At 43.2% G+C, this 8724-nt stretch overlaps 1 protein-coding gene across 1 annotated transcript in view; it reads left to right on the top strand.

Annotated features, from left to right (window-relative positions):
* The window catches only part of LOC119282190, a 14429-nt gene extending 6648 nt beyond the window's left edge, over positions 1-7781 (top strand). The window contains exons 3-16 of the mRNA XM_037562505.1: positions 2514-2717; positions 2797-2924; positions 3019-3294; positions 3401-3531; positions 3637-3701; positions 3894-3977; positions 4088-4171; positions 4295-4360; positions 4474-4593; positions 4678-4811; positions 4892-5155; positions 5319-5449; positions 7427-7465; positions 7563-7781. Of these exons, the coding sequence (XP_037418402.1) occupies positions 2514-2717; positions 2797-2924; positions 3019-3294; positions 3401-3531; positions 3637-3701; positions 3894-3977; positions 4088-4171; positions 4295-4360; positions 4474-4593; positions 4678-4811; positions 4892-5155; positions 5319-5449; positions 7427-7465; positions 7563-7638 (1802 nt within the window). The 3' untranslated portion in view covers positions 7639-7781. The remainder of the gene's footprint in view (positions 1-2513; positions 2718-2796; positions 2925-3018; positions 3295-3400; positions 3532-3636; positions 3702-3893; positions 3978-4087; positions 4172-4294; positions 4361-4473; positions 4594-4677; positions 4812-4891; positions 5156-5318; positions 5450-7426; positions 7466-7562) is intronic.
* Positions 7782-8724: the final 943 nt, after the last annotated feature.

Genomic DNA, 8724 nt, shown 5'->3' with positions numbered 1-8724 from the left:
GGTACCCCGTACAGTCTAACCCTGACACAGACGACCGCCGCCTAGCCCATAGCTACACCCCGAAACACCGTCCCGGCCCAACCCACCCCAAGGTTCCCTCCGTGTCATGCCGACGTGGTCGTTTCCCCCCTCTGGGACACGGCGGCAGCGACGCCCGTGAGGGGGGCACACCCCGGAGCCGCGTGCCGGGTGCCTGCGCCTGCCACCACGCTTCCACAAGCATAGGAGGGCCCACCACAACACCTGGCAGCATTGCTACCCCCCAGGTACCCGTCCCGTCTAACCCTGAATAACTTTACAAGAAATCCGGACACTACCAATCCTTAAACATTTCTGGAAACCACACTGGATCAGTATCGCAGTGCTTGTCAATCATTTCATCCCCTACAATATCGACAAGTCCATAAGCTTTGGCTTCAACCTGACTGCAATCTTTTTCAGTCGGTAAGGATTGCACCAGAGAGACGACCACCGGATCTAGCCCGTTGACTTTCGCTAGATGGGGTTTGACCGGTGGAGCTTTTCACCTGGTTATCATAGACCAGCCCATAGCTACACCCCCGAACACCGTCGCGGCCCAACCCACCACTAGATTCCCTCCATGTCATGCCGACATGGCCGTTTCCCCCCTCCGGGACACGACGGCAGCGACGCCCGTGAGGGGGGCACACCCCGGAGTCGCGTGCCGGGTGCCTGCGCCTGCCACCACGCTTCCACAAGCATAGGAGGGCCCACCGCAACATCTGGCGACATTGCTACCCCCGGTACCCCGTCCCATCTAACCCTGACACAGACGACTGCCGGATCTAGCCCTTTGACTTTTGCCGGACGGGCTTTGACCGGTGGACCTTTTCACCTGGTTGCGATAGGTCAGCCCATAGCAGTATCCCAGAACACGGTCTGGACCCAACCCACCACTAGATTCCCTTGGTTCTATCGCACCCGCATGATTCCCCCCTCCAAGTGAGGCCGGCACTGTTGTTCGTGGAGGGGGGGCCACACCACGGAGCCCCAAGACGGGCATCTACGCATGCCACATCACTTTCACACATGCATCAGTACCCGTGCGATGTTTCGCTGGCATAGCTACACACCGAAGGCCACCCTAATTCCCCCTCTAACCAGATTCCCTCCGTGTCGACCGTTTCCCACCTTTGTGACACGGCGGCAGCGACGTCCGTGAGGGGGGCAATCGATATACCATCGTGGTATGTTTTTTTGTTTAGATAAGGCACATTTATGTTATGAAAAAAAGAAAATAATAAATAATATTAAAAAAATAAAAAAATAGAGATATGCCGACGGCAAGGCCGTCGGCATAGCTGCGCACATGGAGCTACGATGCCACAGATCAATGATGTGGCATCGCACGCAGAGGCCTATGCCGACAGGTATACCGTCGGCATATCTCTGCCACACCACGGGCCCTCTCTCCCTAGGATCGATGACGTGGAGACGGCGTGGATCGGTGATGTCAGCAAATCTATGCCGACGGCCGCCGTTAGCCCCCGTCGGCGTAGCCTCGACGCCATCAAACAGTCGCCGCTGACCGGTTAGGTGGGCCCGTGCTATGCCGACGGCTTCGTCTATGCCGACGGCACCCGTAGGCGTATCGCCAGCAGTCCCGACGGCCGTCTTATGCCGACGGCTCCCGTCAGCATAGATCTACATATGCCAATAGCTATTCTACGCCTACGACCTGGCCTTGGCCGTCGGCATATGTCTATCTTTGCCGACGGGGGCCGTCGGCATAGATGAGGCCATCGGCAACTAAGTAAATTCTGGTAGTGATGGTCGGGTAGGTCGGTGTAGCAAAGATCCTTCTTTGGGAAGGTTTTTTTTGGGGGGGTAGGTTGGTGTAGCAATGTCCTCAATGGTGACAACATTGCTCGGATTATCGACATTGTTGACGAGGCAGATGGACCCTACGAGGATGGGGTTTGGTATTTTTTGGCTCTGCATAAAGTTGTCCTTTTGTTTCCTAAGTCTGACTTAGATGTTGTAATATGGTAACACTTGCTAGCTGACACGCCTGTGCATCTCATATTCTGTTGATCTGCCTCAGCAGATATGGTCGAAAACAGTTATTTCACATTAACAAGTTACGCCCTCCAGTCTTTGAAAACTTGGCGGTATGGACGACAAGGGTATAGTCAATCTCTAGGTACTTTGGTTACTTATATGTTTTGATATATATTTAAATTGGACTCTTGGGAATGATGTGCATTGATTTGTCTTGAATACTTCTATCATATAATACCTTTATCATTTTTTACAAATACATAATAAATAGAACTGGGGATCAATGTTATACATTTTGAATACCGTGTCGATGTCCAAATTGCCAAGCTTTTGAAGACTTGAGGCCTTGAGGGTGTATATCTTTTACTTTTATCACTGGCTTCGAAGTACAAGTTAAGTTACTTGCATGCAATTTTGAACAAAAAATTTCAAACTTAAGTACAGTGAAGATAATTTCTTATCTTTCTTGTTTGGGGACCCAAATTTGGCAGCGAAGATGCTGAGAGTTAAGCGAAGAGCTAGATACTTAAATGGACAGCAAAAAAATGGTAAGAGCCTAAAGAAAGTATCCAGCATCTTGACTGATTGTAAAGATACGGCGGAGAGCATCGAGCAAAAACTTTGTTGGACGGAACTCGGTCAAGAACTTGCTACCAAGTTTTCCGCAAGCATTGTCTCGCTTGCTTCATATGATGGTGATTATACTATTTTATTCCCAGTATTTTTTCCTCAAAATCATCAATTGACAATAACTGAAACAGTGATCTTGTGTAGGAGACAAGCTGCATTATAAAAGCACAGGCATAGTTGTTGAAAACAGTTTACGTAACACATCTATTCTCACCTCGTCAGCTTTGGTTAGCACATCAGATAGTGGACGTAGGTTCATCTTTGGACTGAAGGTTTGTGCTGCCTATTTTTCTGCGCCTGATTTGCTTATTTTAGATATTGGTGGTCATCTGGTAGTCATGCTGTATTTCTGTGATGTCATTACAGATAAAATTGCGCCTTCCAAATAACCAAGTGGTCGATGGGTGGATACAACATTCTGTTTTGCCTTTCAGTATGGTTATGGTGGTCACTACATATTCCCCTGATCTTCGTACAGTATGTTTCAGTAACAGCGTGCAAGTTCAGCGGCATACTGATTTGTTAGCTCTCAAGCGTTGTTTCCAGTCAGGCAAGTTAATGCAAACACATGGGGTACCAAGTGATGATCCAAGTAAAATTGACAGCAAAGGGCGTATGTTGTCCACATGCAAAATTACTATGGTGCGTTGAAGGTTTCTCTCCATATTTGTCGACTCATTATATGCACTGTCTTTGTATGCTTCAAAATTTACAATTTTCCTATGTACACATTTCATTCTTGTGCTAGGATGGAAGTGGTGGTCCACTTGTTGATCCTGATGGGAATATTGCTGGGATGAATGACTACCATGATCAGGAAGGAACTCCATATGTGCAAGGAAATAAGATTGATGAATGTTTGAGGGTTGCTCGGATAAGGTATGTTATCTAGAAATCATTTAATCATACTTGTATGTGTTATGTTCATGAAAAATCAATCATATTTAACTGTATGCATCATGATGAGATCACTACATTATGCAGTAGGGAGGAAATGCAACGAAATTACTGGCAAAATCTTTCCAGTGCTTTAAGGCGCCATCTAGAAGGTGAGCTAAGAATGGTCACTCTTTTAAGGCTTCTAAATTATGTGATAACATGCTATTCTTCGTCATTTTCCAATGTTACTTGTTTCATACTCTTCGAGATTAGTTTATGGTCTGCTAATCAATTCATGCTTTAAGTGAGCTACTCCAGCATAAAACTCAATATTTTTCTGTTCTGTCTCTTTTTTATTATAGGTAGCTCCAATCAAAATGGCTGTAGTGGGGGAAATGAAAATAATAACCAGAAACAAGTTTTATCTTCTATCCCTGAGCCACAAGGTGAATCACTTCAGAGTCACTTCTGATGTGTATTATCATGCAAGTTATCATAATCCACTGTAACTTTCGGTCATTACTGACACATTGCCATTAATGTCTTCATCTTCTAGCACTAGAATTCAATGAGGATGCACCTACACCAGAGCTCATTGATGACGAACATAAGCGTGTTCTAGCTCCCTGGCCATCTAATGGTATGCTTTTCGTTTTGCTGATTATGACTTTGCATAGTCATGAACTGCTTCATCTTGTGGCAGCAACATTTGTATTTATTTTGCTTACACATTGTTATGAATTGCTTCACCTTGTCACACTAGGCCTTACAAAGATGATAAATGATCAATTAAAGTCTGATGGTTATCCCTTACCAGTTTATGCTGATGGTGAGTTGCTTCTATTGATTGTGCTGAGTGCTAACAATTCCCTCTTGTATCACATTATGGACTACTCTACTCTGTTATCTCATTTAACTATTATGCCATGCTTATTTAACCAGGAGGCATGCGTTTGGAAGCTAATTTTGAAGAGAAATTTGGCACAGATATCTTGAGTGAACCTGCTAGAAGAATTACTTTAAAGATGTCTCGGAGTGTTGTTGCACTCGCTTCATTCAATGGTGATTTAATGTTATTAGCTTTTTATTTTCCACTTTTTTTTGTTTTATATGATTACTGGTTAAGACTGAAATTACCCTTTGCAGTCAATAGAAGGCATTTTGCTTGCACAGGTGTATGTATAGAATTTGATGGATCGACATCCACCACAAGAGTTCTGACTTCAGCAAGCTTGGTTAGAACTTCTGGTGATGAAAACGAGATTGTTGATAACCTAGAGGTTTGTAGTACTAGATTAGTAGTTATTTACTCTTTACTTGTTCATCAAGACACTGGTTAAGTCTCACTTCATCATTGCAGATTAAAGTGTGTCTTCCAAGTGAGCTGTGCATTATAGGGAAATTAGAAAAATATGATTTCTGCTATAATGTTGCTGTTATCAGCATCCCCATGTTTCGCAGTAATCGACCAGCAATATTGGTTGATGCACCTCAAACTGAGGTATTAGCTCTTGGCCGTGTCTTTAAATCAGGCAAGATTATGGCTGCAGAGGGGTCAGTGACTGGCGAACGATGTAAATTTGGTTGCAAAGAGCTTAAGATCTCCACCTGTAAAATCACCAAGGTATATTGCGTTGCTAGCTTACTTGATTTCTCTTACATATTTTTTGCATGATGGAAATAATTAGTTTCTTATGAATAAGTGACTACATCAGTAGGCATACTACGAACATCTTTTTTCCCTGTGTAACCATTGCTAAATGTCACTTCTGTTTTTTCTGCTATAGGCTGGAATTGGAGGGCCCATTGTTGATTTTAAGGGGAATGTTGTTGGCATGAACTTCTATGACACGGAAGGAACTCCTTACCTGCCAAGTAAGATAATTATGAAAGTATTGAGGAGTTTCGATGCAGAGCGGTATGCCTTCTATCATTTTTGTACAATATTCAAGTGCTCCAGTCACTAGTAGAAAAAGGGTCTTTTGTCCCGGTTCTAGAGGCCTTTAGTCCCGGTTCCCGGTTCTAGAACCGGGACTAAAGGGTCGTTACTAAAGACACCCCCCCCTTTAGTCCCGGTTCTTATACGAACCGGGACTAAAGGCCCTCCACGTGGCTGTTGCCTGGAGGTCCACCTTTAGTCAACCGGTACTAAATGATTTTTTTTTGAATTTTTTTTGAATTTTTTTTTGAAATATTTTCCCGATTTTCAAATTTCTGACTTATTTTAACCTCTAATCTCTAATCACCCCTCACCACTGCTCAATTTAATCTCTAATCACCCCTCATCATTCCAAATCATCTAACTCACGGTCATCCATCCTCCCACTCCCCCAGCCTGAGCACGCTTAACTTCCGGGTTCTATTCTCCCTCGTTTCCAAGTCTGCACTTGTTGTTTTCCTGACAATAGTAAGATGTCAATCCTATTAACCCTCAGGAGTTTAGCTTGAGCATGAAGTCACACATTTCACTGTTTGAGTTTGAAACTATTGTTCTAAAAATAATAATTATTTAGTAACCCTAATATTTCTTGAATAAGTAGTTTGACCATTGTTTGACCACTGTTGACCAGATTTGACCAAAGTTCAAAAAAACTGAAATAATTATTTAGTAACACTAATATTCTTGAATAATTATTTAGTAACACTAATACTTCTTGAATAAGTAGTTTGACTATAGTTTGACCAGATTTAACGAGTTTTTTTTAAAAAAACAGAAATTTGAGCATAACTTTTTTTTCCTTTTGGAATTTGAGGATTCTACAAATTTGCAAATAGGCGTAGGCGGTCAAAATTGGATGCGGATTTTCGTGCTGAACATTTTGATATATTATACATTTTTTAAGACATCGTATGCAAAAGTTATAGCCGTTTTACATTTTCCCTACACTTTTTGTAAAACATGTCCAAATTTAAGTTTTTAAAATTTCCTAACTAGTAGATGTAGTAACATAACTACATCTCGAAGGATTTTAAATTTTGAAGTTTTTATCATTTTCTTTTGCTTTTTACAAAACTGAAAAGGCGATACACCGGGAGGGGTGGGGTAGGATTTGAAAATTGCACCATTAGTACCGGTTCGTGGTACGAACCGGTACTAAAGGTCTAACCTTTAGTACCGGTTGGTGCCACAAACCGGTACTAATGCCTCAACCCCATTAGTACCGGTTCGTGGCACGAATGGGTACTAAAGGTTAGACCGGTTAGACCTTTAGTACCGGTTCGTGCCACGAACCAGTACTAATGGGCATCACACCCTTTAGTCCCGGTTCGTGGCACCAACCGGGACTAAAGGTCCCATTTGAACCGGGAGTAATGCCTATACGGTGCCCTAGCCGCTCGAACCGGGACTAATGCTCACATTAGTCCTGGTTCGCAATGCAACCGGTACTAATGCTCTTTTCTGGCCGAACCAAAGCCCTGTATTCTACTAGTGAGTGCTTTTCATGTACATAGTATTAAGGTGTTAGTGAAGTAGACTTGAGTGATCAGTTTGTTCCTTTCTAGTTTAATTTTGGGTCATACATCTTGGAGTGCACAATTGTAGAATTTGGGTTCAGTTTGGTTGTTGGTCGTATGGTAATTTTCAGATTTAGTTTGGCACTGATGTGTAAGCTTTTTAGTTGATTTTGCACTTTGTCAACGCGTTGGAAATGTTAAAAATATTTATGCTCTAAATAATCACATGTTAGTTCTTGGTTCAAAGTTGAGGCGTCAAATCATGTGCTGGAGTTACTGAGGGTCAGGTGCCTCTGCTCTCAGGGTGTCTTATCCATTTTCCCCTCCTCCCAATCCTATGTAACTTGTTAAGCTATTGAGCTACCATATCAGATTAGATTTTACCAGATTAGACATTCATTTATCCTTAGATGTAAAACCATCCTTTGGTCTACTGTAGGCCTGTTGCTGCTGGTATTACAAAGAAGCCTATTTCTCGGTATGTTCTTTGTATAACATGTATCAATAAGTTTTGTTTACTTAGTTTTACATGGGTCCTTTTTCCTGATTTGTTTCTAAATTATGAAAAATGACAGTTGGCCGTTGCCGAAGCCATATTGGTATTACCCGAGTGGACATCGTCACCGTACAGTCGTAAGATTGAACCAATGATTGCTCAAGACGCACCCAAAGAGTGGTTTGCTCAAATGACAATGACATATATGATATCACAATGACAATCATAACGGTATTACATTACACTGTTGTAACATGATATTGGTATTACATTACATCGTGTACAGCCATATTGGTATTACATTACACCGTTGTAACATTGATATCACAATGACAGTGACTGCTCAAGACATACCCAAAAAGTGCTTTGCTCAAATTTTATTCGAACAAACTTGTACTCCTCGGTAACTTAATTTAAGACGTTTTTTGACACTCATGTATTAGGCTCTTTACATAGAGGAATGGAAAAACATCGCAGAACCGATGATAGGATAGTGGTGGTAGCATCTTTAATGATCTTTAATGCTTGGACCTGGGAGGTATTTGGTCTTGTAAGTTTGGAATTATTGCACCAAACAACAGGTGTTTGAACGGTAAATCCACCTCTGAAATTGCACCGGACCTCTGGAGAATATATGCTTTTTCTGTGACGTAGGGACCTCTAAAGCAACGGGTGGGCGCCACTGGGAATGACTTGGTAGGACATCAGAGTAGAGGTGCAAGCAGCGCCCGCTGCAGCTCGCGTTGACTGCTCGTCGCAGGACCTGCACCCGTTGATGCATGTTGGTTGTCGGTGTGGATGGCCGTCAAGACTCATTGGTTGTAGTCTTGTAGCACCGCTTGTCAATGCTTGCAGTTGCCCCTAGCACGAGTGCTTGCCCGTCGTGTCGGTTGCAGCTTGTTGTTCGTGCTGCTCCCTTGCACTAGCCTTGCATGATGACACTTGTAGCATCAATCACCACTGCTCAACTGCCATGCGCGATGACACTCCCAAATGATTGTTGTTGCATGTGACGACGACATGCACTACAAGCAGTCAACGGTGAGGGCTTTGGTGGGGAGCACCTTCGTGCGACAACTCCAAGAGGATGGACAGCGCGAGGGTGTCTTTTGTAGCCCCCTCTCGCCATGGTCAAAAGCATTGGCCACTGTTAGACTATGTATAGCTTCTGTACCTATGTACGTATATTGTACGTATTGTAACATAACCATTATATATAATGAGATAAGCCACCCCTAGAG

This window comes from Triticum dicoccoides, chromosome 3B (genome assembly GCF_002162155.2).
Source record: "Triticum dicoccoides isolate Atlit2015 ecotype Zavitan chromosome 3B, WEW_v2.0, whole genome shotgun sequence".
Taxonomy (NCBI): Eukaryota; Viridiplantae; Streptophyta; class Magnoliopsida; order Poales; family Poaceae; genus Triticum; species Triticum dicoccoides.
This window is presented reverse-complemented; position numbering and strand designations above follow the sequence as displayed.